The 22,793-nt window shown below is 34.4% G+C and overlaps 1 protein-coding gene across 1 annotated transcript; it reads right to left on the bottom strand.

The window, feature by feature from the left end:
* Window positions 1-2,035: 2,035 nt before the first annotated feature.
* Window positions 2,036-18,375, bottom strand: LOC115958978 (serine carboxypeptidase-like 20). Its single transcript, XM_031077298.1, has 14 exons — window positions 18,295-18,375; window positions 17,961-18,131; window positions 15,445-15,521; window positions 15,120-15,242; window positions 14,863-14,965; window positions 14,701-14,738; window positions 14,479-14,580; window positions 14,096-14,176; window positions 13,746-13,976; window positions 13,446-13,511; window positions 13,233-13,357; window positions 3,059-3,172; window positions 2,809-2,854; window positions 2,036-2,348 (listed from the first exon to the last, which is right to left on the bottom strand). Exons 1-14 carry the CDS (start codon window positions 18,323-18,325, stop codon window positions 2,265-2,267), a joined length of 1,392 nt encoding a protein of 463 aa, XP_030933158.1. The 5' UTR covers window positions 18,326-18,375; the 3' UTR covers window positions 2,036-2,264.
* Window positions 18,376-22,793: the final 4,418 nt, after the last annotated feature.

The raw sequence follows: 22,793 nt of genomic DNA, 5'->3' as shown, positions 1-22,793 counted from the left end.
GGGCTATGTTCTTGAACCTTTTGATGTACTCTTTCAGGTCTTCACTGTTTTTTTGCTTAGTACCTTACAAAGTCGTGAGCGTTATAGTTTCTTCTCCATTTAAATGCTTGGTGCAGAACACGTCTACCTTACAGAGTTGTGATCCTGGCTTCAAGTCAGTGTACCAGGTGTATGCCTAGTCACATAAGGACTTCGAGAACTTTCAGAGGCAAAGGTCCTCATCTGCCGTGTAAGGACCAAGGGTGTCAATAAACCTACTTACATGCTTAACAACACTTCCCCTTCTGCCATCATACTGTGCAAAGGTTTGCGGCTCGTATCTCTCGGGATACGGCTTGTTGAGTATCCTTATTGGATACGGAGGTCTTTGTGCATAGAATCTTTCCTTGGGCACCTTGGCCCTTTCTTGCTTTAACAGTGCTGCAACGTCAGCCATTGTGACAAAACGCTGCTTTGTGTTCTGCAGGTCATTGCCCACAGGGGTTTCTTCTTTGTTTGCCACATGCTTGGGATCATGTTGGCTCCTTTTTTCCTTAGTCTTGTTTGCCTTTAGCTGGCGCATTTCCTCCATCAGCTGCTATTGGGAATGCTGTATGGACTGTAATACTTTAGTGAAGAAGTTAGTATTGTTAGCGGGGTTCCTTTGTTGTTGCTGTGGCCCAAGCCCCACTCCATTAGCACCCTCTGCTTGATTGGGTTGGTGTGGCATGGTTAGCCTTGATTCTTCCTGCGATGGCATGACACTCATATTTCGCGTAGTCTTTGATCTTGGGGGCATAACTTGCAAGGGATCTATTTGCTTTTCTGTCTTTTTCCCAACTCCTAAGTGAAGTCACTAATTCAAATGTGGTGGGCATTTTTGTGTTGTTGGGCTTTGGTCTCTTTTTGCTGTATTGTGGCCCATGGGTCTGAGGTAAGAGAGTTGGGGTTAGCCTAAATGAAATACACTTTAGGCCAGTTTGTGCACAAGTCAGGCTATCCCAACACAGACGCATTTTGGCCTAGGTACCGAGTGTATGGCGTGCCCACAGCAGGAACAACTGTTACAGATTATAGCAGGAAATACAGTATGGCAGAAGTGCTAGACAAATAACATTAACACCTAAATAAAGGGAAATGGCCTAATAGGGTTATGGCATAATAATACAACCATGAAAACAACACTATAGCATACAGTTCAATTACAGAATCGTAAACTAATCACTCATCTATCTTATTGGGAATAATGAAAGCATATCTAAATAATAAAAGTCTTATTTTTTAAGCAAGTTTTCAAGAAATTGCTTGAGTTTTGGCAAACCACATGTATACATATTTAGTGCTCTTATCTATATTAGTTATGAAGGGAGTCTTTATCAACTTAAAATCTCTTGTCATTGAACAAAAGACTTGTAATTTATCTTTTATCATGAAATAAAAAACTTGAAATTTAAATTCAACTAATCCAGATGTGTGTTTGGGGAATGTATAAGCTAGATTTTTGCTTATTTTATATACCGGTTCCCACACAATATTTTTTTTTTCAGCTTTATTTAAAACAATCTAATTTTTAGTTTAAAAAAGAAAAGAAAAGAAGAAGCTAGTTTTAGCTTTTTGTTTTACATTACGCAGATAAGCTACAAAAATAAGCAATTCTCATATGGACACAAGTTTTTAAAGGAACGAGGGGTTTACCTCATATTGTCTAGCTTATAGGCCCAATGAACCTCTTGCTGGCCCCAAAAGTAAAAGAGTGGGAATCTTAACCGACTACTATTGCTAGGTGGATAGAAGCTAGAAGGAAGTTCTTGTTTATAATTTATTGATTTCTTTGCATTCATAAATGCTTTTTATTATTTTCTCTTATTTTTTGTTTCAGCTTTATTTAAGATAATCTACTTTTCAGTTTTTTTTAAAATCAGCTAGTTTTAGCTTTTTGTTTCACATTATGCAAATAAGCTATAGAAATAAGTAATTCTCAAATGGACATAAGTTTTTAATGAAACGAGAGAATTACCTCCTATTGTCTAGTCTATAGGCTAGTGAACCTCTTGCTGGCCCCAAAGTAGAAGAGGAGAATCTTGACTGGCTAATATTGCTAGGTGGATAGAAGCTAGAAAGAAGTTCTTGTTTATAATTTATTGATTTTCTTTGCTTTCATATATGCTTTTCTTTTCTCATATATTTTCACATGTAAAAAGATGAGTAATTGAAAATCTGTGAACCACAAAGCTATTTATTTCTTTTCTTCTTGGATGTGGAATAAAGCTAATTGTTTTCATCTGTCATATTGGTTTCCCTTCCAACCAACGACGGTAGAAATCCAGTGCCTCTTGTGGCTTGTATTCAGGAACTGTGTGCCCCGAACCCTACACCATGAGATATAGTCAGTTTGTAAATAAAATAGAGTAATGCAACTAATAGACTTAGAGATTTTCTTTTTGTTAGGAAAAAGAAAAAGAAAAGAAAAGAAAAATTCAAATAGGGGTTCCTTCTAGGCTTCTAGCTAATCCCAATAATAATAATAATAATAATAATATCATCTGTAGTTGTTCTTGTTTGACTATGTTGTATGTGTTTAGCCCAAAAAAAAAAGAAAAAAAAAAGACTTTTGTATCATGTATGTGTGCACATTATTAAAAAGGAGAATGCTATTTTAGATGTTTTCAAATTCTCTATTCCCAACTATTGAATTTAAAAAAAAAAAATAAATAAATGCTACTAAAAATAGGAAATCTATGGTGATATATCATATAGAAAGTACACTTTTAGTTTTTTTTTGGTCAATTTTCTTGCAATGATTAAAGCATAGCACTTATATATACAAACCTTGACGGTCAGAAAGGTGAGATTATTATCATATCCTTGTAAGTATCTGCAACAAATGAAAACAAGCAAATTATAACATAAATATTAGATATATATATATATATATATATATATATATATATTATTGACGTTGTTGTCCATAACTCTAGCACCTGACTATAATTCTCTCGAATGTGTCTTTTATGTACTATTGATGTGTCTTTTTTGTAATAGAAATTAAAGAAATTGTTTTTGAAGTGGAAAAATTTACCCAGCAACTTGCCCCTTAGAGTGCCAAGACCTCCAATCATCCACAATCTTATATCCAAGTGATCTAGTCCATTCCTGGGTCCCGGTAAACGGCACACACATATCATGATCACCACTGCATTCAAATTGAAAAATGGTAATTGTCACAAAATATAAGACTCACTTGAAGAAAATAAACTACTTTTGATCTATTATTTTCCAAATTATAGTAACTTTGTTCTAACAAATTAAACATATAATCGATAGTGACATATTTCTGTAACCATCTTAGGTGTGAATGACTATGATCACAGCTTTTGGGGGCTCTCACCTAACTCATAAGCGTGTATAATTTTCCTCATTTATAAAGGAACAGTTGGACATTTATGACATATAATACATATATATATATATATAACCGAAGCTTTTAAAACTCCCATAATTTTCCACGTCAGTAATACTTATATAAATAATAATAAATCTTTTTTCCTACCAAACACAAATCATAAACCCGATTGTTATTAAAACCCAACTACAAGAGGAGCCTAAACGCAAGTTTCAGCCACAAATATCTCAAACCTATCTCTCAAACGCAAACTCAGCCCTAACAAAACCCTCGATCAAACTCTCTCTATTTCAAACTCATTCCCATCTCCTTCTTCTTTAACTCTCTAATTCAATGCAGCTCCCTCCTTTTCTTAGCCACAACTCCTCTGGCTGATGTATTTTGATTCATGGTTATTTTGTTCTTGAGTTTTTATCATCTGGGCATTGATTATTTTTTGGCCCCATTTCTGGGCATTTGATTTTTAGGACTGACTTGAAGAATTTGGATATTTTTCTATTTCTGATGTTGGATAATTTTTCAAGTATGCAGAATTCCAATTTGATATTTTTCAAGTTTCAATTTTATTTGATTGATATGGATTAAAATTTAGATTGAAATTGGTTTAAATGGAACAGAGCCTCAAAGTTATGTTTTAATTATATGTCTTCAATTAGGTTTTCTATCGATTTAGGGATTTCAAATTCTACAGGTTTTGTAAGAAAATATTGTATGTATCGATGGGTTTCATAGTGGAGATAGTATCAATTTAATGGTTTTTTTTTCCTGTGTTTTTGAAATGCCTAAGAGTCGGCCCAATGATTAATTTATTTTGGCTGAAAAATTAATTCATATTGTTGTAGATTGTGGTTTCAGAATTTTCAATGATATGTATGAGCTGTGTGTTGCAGATAGTTATGGGTTGTTGCTGGGGTTTGTTTCAGTTTCGAGTTGCTAGAGTTTTTAATATCGTTTTTTATCTGAATTTGTTTTAATTTAGGCTTATGTTTGGATTTATCAAAAAATTAGGCTTACATTTGGGCATTTGATTTTTTGAAAGAAAAATTCTTTTTGTTAACAAAGAATGTTCATAATATATGATTGTTTAAGGTCCTCAGATATTGTCAAGAACTTTTTTTTTTTTTCTAAAACTACACAGTAAATTAAAACATGCATTTCTCTTTACAAAAACAATCCTATGGACAGTGAGATTGACATGTCTTTCCATTTGATTTTTGAATTTGATTGTGATTATCAATTTTTCGTATACTTACCAATATATTTATTTTTTCTATGTCTTATTGTGGTACAAATCGAATACTTTAGTGGGGTTTTTCAAACTTGGGCTTCTTCCCAGTTAAGTGATGGTGTTATGATTTCTTTTGATTACACTTTTGTTTATGGTATCTTAATTTCTAATATTGTTTCCACTTTGCAATTTTTATTTCATGTTAAATTATGCTTGATATGACTTTTGATTTTAGTTCTAATATCACATTAGCTACTAAGCATGTGAATCTGTTTCCAATTACTACCTCCGAAAGATTGCAATCCTCTATAATCATAATGCACCTAAGCATGTGAATTAGTTTCTGACTATTAAAGATTGCAAAGCTAGTACCTCTTTTCTCTGAGAAACTAAACATTTTGGTACTACACATAGACGGACATACATTGATCCGTGTCTAGGTTTAGAAATATATATTATGTTACTTTCTTTTTTGTGTGCTTGGAGTTGCAAAGGATGTAGGAGTTAATTCTCTCACTGTTGTTTTTGTGAGTAGGTATTAACTTGATTTAGGTGGTCATTTACTGCACTATTATTGATCTTCATTATTCTGTTTTTTACAAATTATTTTAATTAAAAAAAACTAAAAAAAAAATTACTTATTTTGCAGGTTATACTTTCATTTTTGGATAAAGAGCTGCATACTTAACTGCATTGACTCAAGGTTTGTTAGCAATTTCTGTAATTTTTTTTAAAAAAAGGTTCCTGTTGCATAAAAGTTATATATATAAATAGTCAATACAAAACCATTAATCAGATCATTTACTGCTTTGCTACTAATACAGGTTATATATAAATAGTCAATATAAAACCATTAATCAAATCATTTACTGCTTTGCTACTAATACATGTATTGCACTATTTGTCTGATGTAGATAGTTTTGTTTATGGAATCCATATTTGTTTATTATTCTGTTTACTTGCTAAATAAAAGAAAAAAGAGAAAAAAAACGAGACTTTTATTTTTAGACTATTTTCATTTTAAATTTTTTTTAAAAGTATATTTGACTTAGCTGAGTTGTTATACAAAATTAAAAAAAAAAAATTTCTTTTAAACAGTTGAAACATATTGTTTATTGCGATTGTTATACTCATTATAATTGTTTTTAGTTGCTTTTCCAATAATTCATTGTGAGAATTTCTTTTAAATGGTTGGAAGGTAAAATATTTGTTTTCAATCATACAACCTGCCCTTGAATATTTTGTATCTATAAAAAAATCTTCTCTTGGCTTCCACTCAAACTTTTCTCATAAACAATACTAATTTTGTTAGTGGGGAAGAAAGGAAAAATAGCTACCGTACATCATCTGTAAAGGAAAAACCAAACAGCTTGGCAACCCAATCTGTTCTGTGTTAGACATCACCTTTAAGATAATATACCCAACTGTTTTGTTCTTATTACAGAATTTGAATCTAAATTCCTAAATTTTTGAATGTTTACATAAATTTATGATCTTTTTCACTCATTTTTATTGTGTCCATGCTTTAATTTAAAAGATATTGCATTAAACGACATCGTTGGGTTATTTGGGCATTTTAAAAGGTGTAGGAGTGGTGGAGAAAGTGGAGATAGAGGTGGAGATAAAGGAATATAAGTATGAGGAATTAGTTAAAGCCCTTGAAAACGTTGAAAACAGGTATTATATCTTTCTATTCTTTTTGTTTGTTTATCTAATTCTTTGACTGGATTGAAAAGAATTAGATTCTCATAGGTGTATAAAATTTGTTAACCCTGACAAACTTTAGTAGTTTTGGAAATCCTTAAACATTTTTGGCAGTTATAAATAAACAGTTAAGTTCTTTCTCAATCTAACATTTTAATCTATCTAGATTTTTATAATTGGGTGTGTTATTGATGGTTGATATACGTGCCGATTTGTTTGGTCTATTATCCGCTCATCCTGTAACTCCCTTGATATCCTTGCTCTAGGAGGTATAAAACAACGCAAGAAAGCTTGGCGAGCTAAAACTTTTAGAGTTACTTCCTTTCCAATCGAGTCTAAAATCTTAACAATTTATGCTAGGTTTGTTAATTCTACTTCCAACAATCTCCCTCTTTGTTCTTGATATTTGGTTCTTCATTTTGTGAATTTTAATTATTTTTATTTTGCTTCATTCATCTCTCTTCAAATATTACGATTATTTGTTGGTGATATTTTTGCATTATGGTGTTTTTAAAATAAGGCTGCTTTTGAATCAATTTGTATTTATGCCAATGGTGTATATATTGAGAATTTTAATAATAAAGGCATGGAAGATTTTGATAAATCATGAATCTTAACTTTTGTTGAGGGCTGCAAAAGTAGGAAATGAAAATTCTAGAATTCTGCTTTTGTCTGCACAGTTTTGCAAGGTAGGAAGCTTATGATGGGGGAGCTTTAATTAGTTGTAGAGTAGAGAGAAGAATGAAGCAATCCAAGAGAGACTCTTTGTGATACAGTGTTGAATCAACAACAATATGCTTGCACCTGTTTTCTCATATTTAATATGATAACTCAAACAAGTCTTATGAAGAAAATTGTTTTTATTGATAAAATATAGTTAGTGAAGCTGCCCCCAGAAATTTAATAAGATTTTGTTGTTGATTTACAAAACTCTTTGAATATTATGATCATTTGTTATTAGTGCATGTCATATATTTTACTTTCTGTTAGTGTTTCTTTTAAATGTGATATGTAATCTTTTGATTTGAAATTTTATCCTTTTTGTTGTGAAGGCAATAACCAGTGATAGACCATCATATTATTTTTCATCTACTCAAATTGTAAATCACAACAACAAAAAGTATGTAAGCTTCTGCCTAGAATGAACATTGTAAATTTCTTCAAATGAGCAATAATTTGCTTTATTGGCAGATTAAGAAATATTTGACAAGGTCACTATAACTACCTTGGTTGACCAGCTCAAATCCTAATGAAATTTGTATATTCCTTTTTGTGTGAGTTATTCCTTAAAATCCAAAGTGAAAAGGTTCATTTAAGTTGACTAAATTTCTCTCAACCCGACAAAAAATGCATTTAATTTGATTAAAAAAAAATATTTAGCATTTCTAAGAACTTTCTCGTGCATCGCACGGGTTAGCGACTAGTTGCATAGTATTCTAGTGACATCTTGAAAAAGTAATATAGCACAAGGAATTTGTCTGATGGGATTGACGAACTCTTTTGCTCAAATGAACTAATCAAACATCTTCGTCCATATATCCATGTCACTGACGAATGGAGGAAAGCCATTCAATGCTATAAATAATAACTCGGACGGTTACGAGACCAGCTGTATAGACCGTTGGAGGCCCATCAAAGCCTACATTACTGAGTATGGAAGCATTACCAATAGAGGCATTAAAGCTACAATAAAAGCCACAATAGCTAGATTGCTATGGCACCATATATAAACCCTCCACAAAACCAATACAAGGTATGAATAATCAAAAAACATGCCATAACTCTAATCTCTGATATTCTTTTGGAATTTTCATACGCTGACTTAACCATCGGAGATTCTTTGGCAGGCATCACATCGGTGACCACCTAAGAAGGTCTTCGTACAACATTTTTAGGTACAGGGACGAGGTTGTTGGCTCATCTGGACGAGTTCACTTGACTGAAGATTTCTACTTCATTAGTTTGGCGCCGTCTGTGGGAAATGATATTTTCGGGCTTAGGTTCAAAAACATAATTCCACTCAACTCACAAGTCTATGGAGCCCAACACTCCCCAGGATTCTGCAGCATTAGCTCTACAAATCCAAACACTAACAGCCAGTGTGGAAGAGCTTACCCGACAAAATCAAGAGATGAGGTTGTAGTCGCAGCAAGAAGGGAATCGGTCTGGGACTAACCGAGATGACGATGGGGACAGCCAGAGAAGGGACGAACGCCGACGGCCTACCACCCCATAAGAATTGATCTCGGATCTCCTTTGGGAAATAAGAAAGGAGATGGACGAGCTGAGGAGTGCAATAAAGGAAAAAACAGACCAGAGCTTGGACCGTATGGTCAGCAAGAAAGATTCACCCTTCACCACGGTGGTTTTAGAGTGCCTAGTGCCCTCGAAGTTTCGCCTACCACAGCTTGAGCCGTTTGACGGGTTGAAGGATCCTTTGGATCACCTTAATACCTTCAAGACAACTTTGGGTCTTCAGCAGCTGTCTGATGAGATATTGTGTCGTTCCTTCCCGACTACCCTCAAAGGAGTTGCGAGGGAATAGTTCACGAAGTTACCAACTTTGTCCATTGATGATTTCGAGCAGCTGAGCAACTCCTTCTTACGCCATTTTGTCGGTGGACAACATCTAAAAAGGCCAACTGACCACCTGCTTACTATTAAACAAGGAGAAAATGAGACATTGAGATCGTACGTGAAGCGTTTCACTTGAGAAACGCTAGAGGTGGACGAAGTAGATGACAAAGTGCAGCTTACGGCCTTTAAAGCTGGGTTGAAGTCTAGGGAGTTTGTGGTCTCGCTCACGATGAACCCCCCACGGATGATGGCGGAGATGCTCCTGTAAGCTCAAAAGTATATGAACGATGAGGACGCTTTAGTGGCAATTGAAGAAGTTGAAAAGCCTAATGAGAGAGAAAGAAAGGGAGATGATCGAAGAGGACGGAAAAGGGAGCGGGTAGATCATCAAAGTACTGATGGGAACAAGAGGAAAGACGATAAAACTCCTTGCACAGTAAAATTCACTCCTTTAATTATGCCTATTGATAAAATTTTGACACAGATTAAGGACGAGCACTACCTCAAGTGGCCAAGGCCGTTACGCTCGTCACCCAATGTCTGTGATAAGAAGAAATATTTCCGTTTTCATAAAGATCACGGCCATTATACAGAGGATTGTAGAGACCTGAATAAGCAGATAGAGGAACTCATACGAAGAGGGAAGCTGTAAAAATTTGTGAAGAAGGGAGATTCCATCAGGCCTGGAGACGATGGCGGAGTTAAGCCAGAAGCCTCTCCAAGGAATGATGATCACAAGCCACATTGTCAGCAGAGTGTGATAGGAGAAATAAAGACTATCATAGGGGGACCATCCACAGGGGGGTCGTTCAGATCCCTTAAGAAGTCATACCAGAGGTAGGTGAACAACATCCATAGGATACCACCCTTAAAGCATAGACGAACGGATAGGGATATCCTGTTCTTCAAGGAAGACGCCAGAGGAGTGAAGCAGTTGCATGACAATCCCCTAGTTATTATGCTTACGATAGAAGAGTTCAATACCAGGAGAATCCTCATGGACAACGACAGTTCCGCATATATCATCTACCTTTCCACTTTTCAAAAGTTGAAGGTGTTCCTGAGAGGCTGCGTCCCTCTAACTTCCCCCCCACCAGCTTTAGTGGAGATAAAGTGTATCCTAAGGGCATAGTAACACTGACGGTCACAATGGGAGTTTACTCGAGACAATTGACTCGTCAATTGGACTTCCTAGTAGTAGACTGTCCGTCCTCTTACAATGTGATCATCGGGAGGCCCACACTCAATCGTTGGAAGGCGGCCACGTCCACCTATTACCTGAAGGTAAAATTCCCAACAGAAAACGACATAAGCGAGGTAAAAGGAGATCAAGTGCTAGCTAGGAAGTGCTACTAGGCTGTGTTAGCAACAAAAAAAAACTATACATGAATGATCGGGGAGAAAGAAGAAGAGAAAGTTGAAGCCCTAGAGACAATAGAATTGGTCAACAGAGACATAGCAAAGACGACCAAGATAGGGACGACTTTGAGTCTTGAGATGAAGTCGAGACTAGTCCAATTCCTTAAAGGAAACCTAGACGTCTTTGCATGGAACCACGAGGACATGCCAGACATATCCACAAAAGTCATCCAACATAGGCTGAATGTGGATCCTAAGAGGAAGTCTGTCCAGTAGAGATGACGAGTCTTTGCTCCATAATGGAATCAAGCTATTACTAATAAGGTCAACAAGCTTTTAGTAGCAGGCTTCATTAGAGAGGCCTATTACCTAGATTGGCTTGCCAATGTCGTCCTTGTGAAGAAAGCAAATGGGAAATTGAGGATGTGCGTAGACTTCACGGACCTAAACAAAGCTTGTCCAAAGGACAACTTCCCTCTGCTGAGGATAGATCAGTTGGTGGATTCCACAGTAAGACGTAAGCTACTAATGTTTATGGATGCATTCTCGGGGTACAATCAGATAAAGATGGCCAAAGAAGATCAGGAGAAAACCGCCTTTATCACGAACTAAGGGTTTTACTGCTATAAGGTAATGCCTTTCGGACTGAAAAACGCAGGAGCAACTTACTAGAGGCTAGTAAATAAAATGTTTAGTAAACAAATCAGGAGGAACATGGAAGTATATGTGGATGACATGCTCGTCAAGAGTAAGGAAGAGTCTACTCACCTGGACGATCTCCAAGAAACATTCACCACTCTCAGGCAATACCAAATGAAGTTGAACCCCAGTAAGTGTACTTTTGGAGTAGCCTCAGGGAAGTTCTTGGGATTCAATGGTGTCCCAAAGAGGGATAGAAGCAAACCTAGAAAAGGTACAAGCCATACTTAATATGACATCGCCCAAGACCATCAAGGAAGTCCAGAAGCTCATAGGGAGGATAGCAGCACTCAACATGTTCGTCTCTAAAGCAATGGACAAATGCTTGCCATTTTTCAAGACACTAAAGCAAGCTTTCACCTAGACTGATGAATATGAGAAAGCTTTTCAAGAACTCAAGCACTACTTGAGCAATCCACCCCTTTTGAGTTCATCAAAGGAGGGAGAAAACCTGTATTTATATCTAGTAGTATCAACAACAGCTATGAGTGCAGCCTTGATTCGGTAAGAGAACAAGACGCGGCTCCTAGTCTACTACGTCAGTCAAGCCTTCCAAGGGGCAGAAGCCAAGTACCCACAGATAGAGAAGATTGCATTCACATTGATCGTAGCCTCACGCAAATTGTGACCCTAGTTCCAGGTGAACCTTATCTTGGTGATGACGGACCAACCCATTAAGAAGTCCATGAACAAACCTGAGGTGGCAGGAAGGATGGTCCAATGGGCAATCGAGCTTAGCCAGTTCGACATTGAGTACCACCCCAGGACAGTTATTAAGGTACAGGCATTGGTAGACTTCATCGCCAAGTTCACCATCCCAGATGAGGAAGATACAACTGACGAAGCCAAAAGATGGACGGTTCGAACCGATGGTTCATTAGCCTGAAAAAGGGGCGGAGTAGGGGTTGTCATCATCACCCTTGAAGGAGAGATGTTTAGATACGGAGTTAAACTCAAATGAACTCTTTTGCTCAGATGAACTAATCAAACATCTCCGTCCACATATCCACGTCACTGACGAATGGAGGAAAGCCATTCAATGCAGTAAATAATACCTTAGACAGTTTTGAGACTAGCTGTATAGACCGTTGGAGGCCCATCAAAGCCTACATTACTAAGCATGGAAGCGTTACCAATAGAGGCATTAAAGCTACAATAAAAGCCACAACGGCTAGATGCTATGGCACCATATATAAACCCTCCACAAAACCAATACAAGGTACTAATAATCAAAATATATGCCATAACTCTAATCTCTAATATTCTCTTGGAATTTCCATATGCTAACTTAATTATCGGAGATTCTTCGGTAGGCACCACACCGGTGACCACCTAAGAAGGTCTTCGTACAACATTTTCAAGTACAGGGACGAGGTTGTTGGCTCATTTGGACGAGTTCACTTGACTGAAGATTTCTGCTTCATCATTGTCAAAATATATCCCTAGGGATGAGCACAGAATGTGGAATTTTGATTGCATGTATATGTATAACGTTAATGTATTAGTTCGAATCCAAAACATCAATGTCAGTGGAATTGGGTTGTAGACCACCGTATTAATGAAAAGGTACCAACAAAGAATAACAATTTAATTATTTAGTAGGCCCTTTGGTTCCCATTGAAAAAGAAAGCATTTGAGTAACACCGTGCATGTTGCATTTAAGTTAAGTGGGCTCTTGAGCAGGTTGGTCCAGGCCATAAATTTCTAGCTTTTGCTATATAATTATCATCATCTCTCTAATTAAATTCACGTATCTTTCAATTTGAGTCATAATTAGTTGCCTTTGGACATGGCCACAAGATCCCAATTGGCAATTAAAAAAAACGAAAACACTTGTTTTAATGTGTTTTCTTATATCCCTTCAGACTAGTAGGTAACACTAGGATTTTCCTAGAAGAAGGCAATACATTTTTAAGTAAGAAACTGATGAACTTCCAATCTACATGAAATGCTTTCAGCTCTCATCCTTCGTCATTTTATGCCTACTATATACCTACCAAATCGTTTTTGCTTGACTACCTTTACCAACATAATCTACATCCAAAAAGCAAGTTTTTATTTTTAGAAGTTCTAGTAGTCATTTTTGAATATTATTATAGCAAATATTGGAAATGTAATATCCTAATTATTAGTTCCTAACTAAATCCTCAAAATAATTAGAAGTAGCATGGAAATCAAAATAAGCCCTTTCTGTAAACATTGCATAAAATAAAATCGTAGAAATATAATTGGTTTTCTTGAATTAGCATTTAAGTTTCTCCTGAGTCAATCAAAGAGATTTACCTGTAAATAAGTGCTCGATATCCTTGAAGGGTCAGATTTTTATGGTAAGGGATCATACTTCCAGCATCATGCTCATAATGTATTGCACCAGTGCATAATACCCAAGGACCACCAGTCACACTTGGCTGTCATTGGTTTAAGTTTGGATTAGAAGAAAATAAGTGATGCGAAATTTTGGAAGACTACTAATCAATAATATATAGATTGATTTACCGGCTTGGCATGAATTGCATCCCTAACTTCTTTATTGTTCAGCCATATAGTTGCAACTTCATCATTCTACACTAGCAAAAATAAATTAATTTTAAGATTTTCTACTAAATAAATATTTCTAATGGAAATATGTAGGCGGCTGTTCAAATCCAAACTTGCTGTTGTAATCATCAAATTATCTATAAAAATATATACATACCAAGATGTGATTATCATTCACAATCACAGCTAATTAATTAAGTGATCCAAGGCATTGAAAAATATGAATGTAGCATTGGAAAAAGAAAATTTGAAACTTACTACACAGGGAACGCTGATTCCTTGGGATAATTGAGGCCACAATGGTACCAAGCCATCTCTTACTGGTGCCCTAAAAGGCCAAGCACGGCCAAATATCCTTTTTCTCACGGGAAGAGGCCTCTCAGATTCTCCTAATTGCTGGAAGCTTAATGGTAAACTTGTGTTTCCTTGTGTTCCCGGGGCGTGATAACAAGGCTCAAGGATGTCATAAACGTTAAGCCCATCAATAGCCTATACTGAGATAAATGTTTAGAAATTTGCAGTTTTTATTTTTCTGACTACATGCATCACAATTTCAGACTCTTTGGAAGTTAATTCATATGGTAATTGGCCACGCAATATCATCTCACCGCATAAACTAGTTGAAGGTTCTGATTGCAAGATTTTCCTACAGGGTTATAGTAATTTCCTTTGCAAGAAGAATGAACTTTCTGCAAAAATCATAGTCAAATTTGCCTCCATTAGGATTTTAACTATGAGAAACAGTATACCACACTTTGAATAATTATTATAATTAAGCAAGATTCTAAATTAAAATTCCGTACAAGCATATTGGAAATCTTGAATAAAAATTGGTCCAGATTTTGTAGCATTTTAAGTAAGCTTCACAATAAAGCCAAGGGTATGATGTAGAAAAAACCAATATTTAAACAATGTCTTAGCATGGTTGGTCTACCTTGCAAATTGCAATTGTATAGACTTTGTTCCTTTCTTTGAATAAAATTTCACCCACCTCAAAGATATTGTTTGAAATAAGGCTCATCCCGTGTGCAAATGGGACAAGAGCATTGCCATCAAATTTGCCATCAGTGACTCCATTTCCCACCATGTAGCCCTGCATATATATATATATATATATATATATATATATTTTTTTTTTTAATTTTAAATTTTTTTAATAACGAAAAAATTAGCCTATAATTGATTGAATATCCAAAATGCCAAACTGACATACCTTCAAATTGATAAAGGGCTTTACGCCATTTTTTATTCCTGAAGAAAAATTTAAAATTAATACTACCACATAGTTAATATGTATTATGAGAAAATATATAATTTATTTAACATATTCTTTTTTAATAAAAAAGAAAAAGAAAGAAGAGAGCTCAATTAGTACCTTTTATTACTTCAGAAGCAAGAGTTGGCACATAAATTCCAGCATAAGACTCTCCTGATATATAAAATGGATTGGAGATGAACTCTGGGAATTGCTTAAACCACTGCTTGCAAAACAATAAATTAAATCGATATTTAAATTTTCAATAATTTAATTATCTCTTTAATGCTTTATTTGGGAGTTCATAAATATGTTATTAGTTATTTCCTAACTTCTTTTTTTGACCTTATTAAGGAGCGTTTTGATATCCTAATAACCTTGAGAAGGAATTCATGTGTATCAGAGGCAGTTTCTACGTCTCCTGTTTTGCGTGCGCTTGAGTATTTCCAGTAAGAGAAGCCAACACCGGCAGGAGAATCCAAGTAAATTATGTTTGAAACCTGAGAAATAAATAAACACATATACATATGGGCTTAAAAAATAGTAAGATTATATATAGAATGAATGCATAATGACAGTGGAATTGTAAATTAAATGTAATTGGTATTGGCCATAATCATGATCAATGTAGATAATTCCCATATACACAAGACAAAAGAAAAGGAAAAATGAAGAAAATTAGCATGAGATAGACTAATTTACCTTGGACCAGCTATAAGGATTAAGACGCAGCCTAGGAAGGCTTCCTTTTGGTTTTCCCTCTTCAAAGGTGAATGGTCCTGCACGAATTCAAATATTATGTAAAGTCCATTATTTTAGATTGGTAACCACGAACGATTGTAACAATTTAGAACTTAGTTTTTCTAGATAGAATTACCTTAGATAATCCTTTTCAAAAAAAAAAAAAAATACCTTAGATAATATTTGATCAAGACAAATCGTGTTCAAAACAGTGAAATACTCAATAATATAGAAAATGAATTGTTGGAAGACTGCATTTTAACTGTACCTTGATAGGCCAAAACGAAAACCACTTATCTCAACCGATCAAATTGCATGTCTATCTCGATTGAGATTCGTGCAAATTGGAATTTTAACTTCTTTTCATAGCTGTTTGATCTAGGATTTTGATGGAACTTAAGTACATATAAATACAAACCCTAGATCACATTTTACACACACAATATGGCAGTGTTTCTATATGCAGTTCTTGAAGCATCAACTTGAGACTGCGTGCAAAAAAGAAAAAAGAAAAAAGAAAAAAAAAAGAATTGGTGATAAAGCAAAGTTGTTGTCATCAGTTAACCACAGTTTCTAATCAAATCTTTGAGCATGGATCTTGGAGTCACGAAGAAGAAAGTTCACGTGCAACCATCCATAATAGAAGAGTCTGTGGATCTCAAATCTCTGTGTAGTCATGCCAAAAAGTACTACATAAGGTAATAATAGATTTAGGATTAAGTCTATTGTACAAATTTCGATTTTATTCTAGTGATATGTTACCTTGAAAATTGTTAGGTTAATTCCTCCTAGATTTTTTTACCGTGAAACAATTGTTTTATTGGTTTTCCTAGGTCATCAATATGGTGTCATATGTGATATATACTAGTGTAATGTTTTAATCAATTTGATCCAGGGCATAATTTATTAATTAATTGGTTAAAAGTTGATTAATTTTGTGACAACCGCCTAAAATATATTATAGTATATTCTTAAAAAGAATACAAGCAATAATAATAATAAATTGTTACAAAAATGTAAACTACCAATAGTTAATGCATGTGAATGCTATACTAAGGGAAAATTCTTAGGTATTCTCGGAGTATGAAGAAATGATGCTTCCTCCTCTTATATTTATGATGGACTCCACTAGCTATGAATTTAATGAGTGGACCCCATTTGAATATGAGAGGAAGGAGCATAGTTTTCCGTACTTCGAGAGTACTTAAGAATTACTCATAATAAGAAGATGGAGATTCATATTTTGCACATCTAAATGCTTGAATCAAGCGATATTACAAAAAAGTGCAGTCGAGCTATGATCAATTGGAGTTTTGCACATAATGTTTGTCCCCACACCATTAAAATATCATTCGGAGAATTTCGTAAGTGGAAGCCCATTGTGGGTGGAATTGATGATAGCAAAAAATTCTTTACCATCTATTGGCTGCTTGCAGAATCAGAAAGTTAAAAGGTATGTTATAAAGAAAAATATGAGAGAATATAGGAGAAGAGGAAAGAAAATCTGTGATTAAAATTGCTAGTATTTCTCTTTGCACATTTTTTTTAATAGCTTACAATAAATGAGAAGAAAAGGATTCAAACTCAGGCATTGTTTATGGGGAAATGGACAATACGACTAAATTATAAGACTCTCGATGATTAAAATATATTAATTGAGTGCCTTTGTCACATACAATGATATAAACATAGCTTATCAAAAAAGAAAAAAAGAAAAAAGAAAAAAAAGATACAAACATAGAATACAAATTTCTTTATTTTAAACCCAATAGAATTTTTATTGTTAGAAGTTTTATTTTTATTTTATTTTTATTATTATTATAATTTTTTATATTTTTCATATGCAACAAATGTTCTGACACAAATTAGCTAGATATGACACCCACTGTAATATATATATGCGGTTAGAGCCTTTGGAATTGCATCCGTTTCTTTAAAAATACTAACTAATAAGCGAATACAAATATTTTGTACTACTTGTTATATTTCACTTTATCTCCTACAAATTATAACTTACCATATATTTGATTTTTTCTCCGTCTTAAACTTCATTTAATTATATAAGAAAAAAAAAAAGAAGGTAAGTTGTGAATAGTATAATATAAAAAATAGTACAAAAGATTTACATTCTCAAATGACGGTCATAGAATGTTAAGGGATATTTATAAAATGAGTAGTCCTGTGGAAGTTCATGAAAATTAATAGAGATTATTTGTAATCGGAAGTGGCTTTAATTAATCTTCAACACTTTAAAAAGTTTAAACTCAAAGAGCACCCTTCAGCGCAAAAAAAAAAAAAGAAACTGAAGAGCACCCAAATTCATTTTTATAAATTAATAAAACAAACAAGGATGACACGCATGCAGATTCATGAGTAGTTTTGGCTTTTGTGGTTTGAAATGAACACGGAGGCTAGGTGATGTTATCTGTCATGTCCAGTATGCAAACAAAAGTTGTAGGAGGGGAAGGGAGGCGTACCATGTTCGTAGACGAAACCGTCCATACTCGAGCAACCGGGTCCACCATTCAGCCACAAAACAACAGGATCCTTCCATGCCTTTCTTTCAGACTCAACAAAGTAGTAGAACAGCTTCTTTCCACCATTATTATTTTTTATTTTTATTTTTATTTTTATTATTGGTAACATATCTACAATACCCACATGACAAAATCCCATTAAAATAAAATATATACATACTTTCCTTGCTGTGTGCCTTAATTTTTACTAGTGTTTGGATGATAATATATAGCTACAAACCCCAGATGACAGAACCCATGAACATTAATTAATCATGTATAATATGAGACTTACCCTGCGTAGTGTTTAGATGGAAAAGTACCATTGAAGCCAGGAAGATGTGTGATGAGAGCGTCTTTTGGGGCAGCTTCAATAATTCCAAAAGTTAAAAGCATGCAAAGAGAGATGGTGAAGAAAAGGAAATTCGCCATGGCCAATGACATGTAAATTAAACTAAGGTTCTAAGATTGCTTACTAGATAAAATTTGTGAATTTTTTTTTCTTTTTTTTTTTTGAGAAGAAGGTAAAATTTGTGAGTTAGTAATGCAAAATGAGAGAGAGAGAGAGAGAGAGAGAGAGAGAGAGGTATGAAGAAATCAATGCCAGGGAACAAAGAGCACTATTGTCAGACTATTTATGGTTGGTTAGCAAAGTGAGCGGCAAATGAAGAAGGAAAGAAAAAAGCCCCAATTTTTGGGTCAAAGAGTGAAAAAGGTTCTTTTTCATTTTCTTTTGGTATTTTGTTATATGGCATTTAAAAATTATACATTTAGACTGAAAATAAAAAAGAGAATTAAATGATTCATTTGGAGTAAATCTTTTTCCAAATGATTGTTAAACCATCTATGGTTGGTAAAGTGAGCATCTTTTGCCTAATGCTTTGTCCAATCATCACCAATGATTTTTGGTATAGAACAAAAAAGATTAAAAAATAAAAAATTACCAATTATATGTGCATGCACGAGACTTGACTCACTAGAGTATAGTAGAGGAGGATCTAGGAGTTTTGGCTGTAGACAATTTGATGTATCCGCACTCTTTTTTTTCTGAGAAAAGAGATTTTATTAACAAAGAGAGTCAAACCAGATACAAACCATCCTCGATGTATCCTCACACTTCTTTTGCTATTTGATGAACTGTCCTGAAATTGCCATGAATATGATGTAAGAGACAAAATGGAACTTTTCTTCCAATGAAAAAAAAGGGGAACTTTTCTGGAAATAGAGAAATGTAAGCACTCAAATTAGTTCGCATATTTTTTTTTATTTTTTTTTGGCGTGATTTTCAATGAGAAATGATTTGGGACCCACTTAACTTTGCATGTAAAAAATGATTATATGAATTCTGTTGAAGGGACGTTGGTGGAAGGAGGTTGAGAATTTTCATTTATTAGTTTTTTATATATTTATTTTGGGTTTATATATATATATATATTCTTGACTTAGCTTTCTTTTCATTTTTTTAAAGGAAATTTGAATCTACATTTCATAAATCAGTAAGCATATTACAACGCAGCACAATTTGTTTATTGATATAGACTTGAATTACAATGCAAGGTGGCCTTTCTTCCGGCCAAAAGCAACTATAAGAATATTAGTATTAATGTTCTTAAAAATTTAATAATTTTATACTACAAAACATTATTTTATCTATTTTACCATTTTATTTTACATAACACTCACTACTAATAATTTTATTTCAGCGTTCAATATGATATAATAATATTTTTTTTTTGGCTTTTAGCATTCAACGCAACACCAACAACAGAACACCCACCACTGCTTGCAACAAACCGAACCACAAAAGCCAAAAAAGCCAGCAACACAGAACTCAACAACAAACCGACCCACATCGTCACCAATCTCAGCTAGAGAGAGCGAAAGAGAAAAAGAGTAAAAAAAGAGAGAGAAAGAATGAAGAGAGAGTGAGTGGAACAAGAGAAACGGTGGCTGGGCAGGGGAGATGAGAGTGGAAGAAGAGATAAAAGAAAAATAAAAGGGAGAGAGTGAATGGAACGAGAGGGATGAAACTGAAAAAGAGAGAGAAAAAGAAAAGAAAAACATTATTTAATTGAGGAGCAAATATAGTAATAGTATTCTATTATACCTTTGTGCTACAGTGCACTGCCATCTATAGCAGTGCATTGTCGCCCAAGTGGTAAAATTTATAGCAATACCTCCATAGATTTCAATTTTTGGCAAAGCATATAAACAAGAATGTCATGTTATATATTCATTCATTGTTTTGGATAGTAATAAGTATTCCAAATAAGTTTTTATTTTTATATAAATTTTTAATAAAAATAACTATATATTTTCATTTTGTATAAATTGTATGTGCTATGAGCATGTTAAGAGACTCGTATTTTTCTAATTAAAATATACTTTTATGTCATGATTGCAGGTAGTTTTAACTTAATTATAAAATGTGTGTCCTAACTTTATGATTTTTAACTTGAATTTTAAATTTGTAACTTTAAATATATATCCTTAACTTGTTTTATTGTCCAAATTTTTATGGAATTGGATTAAAAAAAAATTTTGATAGAAGAATTTAAAATTACTTTTTATATCCTTAATTTTTCTTATTATTAAATCTGATGATGCAAAGAAAATCAATAGGCAGAATGCTCCGGGGTTTAATGGGCTAATGATTGCTTGGAAAGCTTGAAAAGAAAAAGACACGATCAAAGGTGACCGAGATGAATCGGCCAAAAACCCTCCGATGCTTAAGTTAGTTTTTTTGGAACTTCAGAATTCTAATTTTTAGGAGTAGTGAGAACTTACTTCCATTTGATGTAGATGAGTCCTTATATAGTGAGTTTTGGAGTGATTACTTGTTTCGTAACTTCCCCAATATTTGTGGAAGTTAGAAGGTTCAGACTTAACCTCCACAACCGTTATAGAAGTTAGAATATTAAATCTTATCTTCTACAATTGCCATTGGAAGTTAAGTACTTAGTAGGAAGTTATAGCGATGAACAAGGATCTTGCTCATGTTTCAAAATAGCAACACGTGGTCCGATTCACAAGCTTTTGTAGATAAACCTTTCCGAAAATTTCCTAAGTACTGGGGGTCGTCCAGACGCTTTCCTAATGGACGACTCTTATGCCCATGAACGACCGTCCTACTAGGGATGACCTTCCTATGTTAAGATAATGTTTCTGAACTGGACGACTCTTATGGACGAATTGGAGTCGATTCAATTTCTAGTTCACCATCAAAATCAATTTCATATATATATATATATATATATAGAGGGTCCATTTAATGGGTATTTTAGGGCATTTTTTAATTGAAAATATAAGGACTCAATTTGTAACGACCCCAAGTTGGTGTATTGGGTTCGAACGTTGAAAGCCCAAACAATAAATTTGTAGAGAGTGGGCTAAAAGGCTAGGCCTTAGTCACCGGATAGTTGTTAGTCATGGTGTTCATGATGGTCACACAAAGGTGAACTGAGTTTGTCCAAGAAGACTTTCTCTCTGGCACGGCCTAAGCAGCTCTGGTCATTGGACCTCGTCTGATGAAGTTAATGCTCTTATTATTCCTTTTTCCTTTGGTTACAATGGTTCAAGAGTCGATACATAATGCTCCTCTTTTTTGGCGCATGAATTCTTACATTATATAGCCCCTCTCAGTTGATCCTGATCTTCCATCTATTGATCAGGCAGGTAACTACTCGAGTGCTTGTCCCATCAGCCGCCTTCCCCCACTTTCTGTTAGTTGCAATAACCGAAGCCACACTATTCAGGGATCTTTTCCCATTAATGTGGCTAGAACGTTTGTTGGCGCATTTAATGCTGAGGTGACGTCTTTTTCTTGAACCACTCCCACACTGTACCCCCGTGCAAGTCTTATTCTACTCGCCTTTTCTTCTGAGAGCGCTTTGGGGGCGGCTTTTAATGGCGTGTCGTTCTTCCCTTCTAGGCCTTGGGATGCCAAGGACAGGGTCGTCCTCGGTTGCATCTCTAGGCCATTTGGACTTTTGCTGCATGTCCTCGGCAACGACTCTCATCGACGCGGGCCTTTTAGCCCACTCTTTACAAATTTATTATTTGGGCCTTCAACGTTCGAACCCAATACTCCAACTTGGGGTCATTACAAATTGAGTTCTTACAGAAAATTTTAGGAAAATTTTGATACCATATTTATGAAAAATATAAAAATTTGTCAAAAAAATCAATTACTTCTTTCTTTCACCATAAAAGGTTTCTAAAAATATTTCATAAACCAATGTCCTTAGGGCATCCATTAACTTCTCTCTCTCTCTCTCTCTCTCTCTCTCTCTCTCTCTCCTATATATATATGTATGGGTTTGGCTTACTTCTAGTACTTTTTTAACTGAAAATCTCCTTTTGTCTTAAATACATAATAGCGAGTGGTAGTGGGTTTTAATCTTCACTTTTTATTTAGTTAATGGGTAATGTGGTAGTTTTTCATTAAAATAAAAGGAGATTTCAATTAAAAAAGTACTGGAGGTAAGCCAAACCCTATATATATATATATATATATATAGTATGCCAAGATAATTAATACATGATTATAAATGTATTTATCCATTAAAACATGACAATAAGTTATTTTTTTATAATAGAAAATAATTAATAATATTTTGACATAAATGCATCATTTAGTTATGTAGAAGGCTAAAATTAAGAGAATTCTAAAGAATACACCACATGGTGGAACTTCCTGCTTTCTCACATGAGGTTCCTGCTTATATTGATATTGATATTAATATCAATTATATTCTGTAATATATATATATATATATATATATTTATATATAT

Source organism: Quercus lobata, chromosome 1 (genome assembly GCF_001633185.2).
Source record: "Quercus lobata isolate SW786 chromosome 1, ValleyOak3.0 Primary Assembly, whole genome shotgun sequence".
Taxonomy (NCBI): domain Eukaryota; kingdom Viridiplantae; phylum Streptophyta; class Magnoliopsida; order Fagales; family Fagaceae; genus Quercus; species Quercus lobata.
The sequence above is the reverse complement of the archived record's forward strand: the minus strand, read 5'-3'. Positions and strand labels throughout refer to the sequence as shown.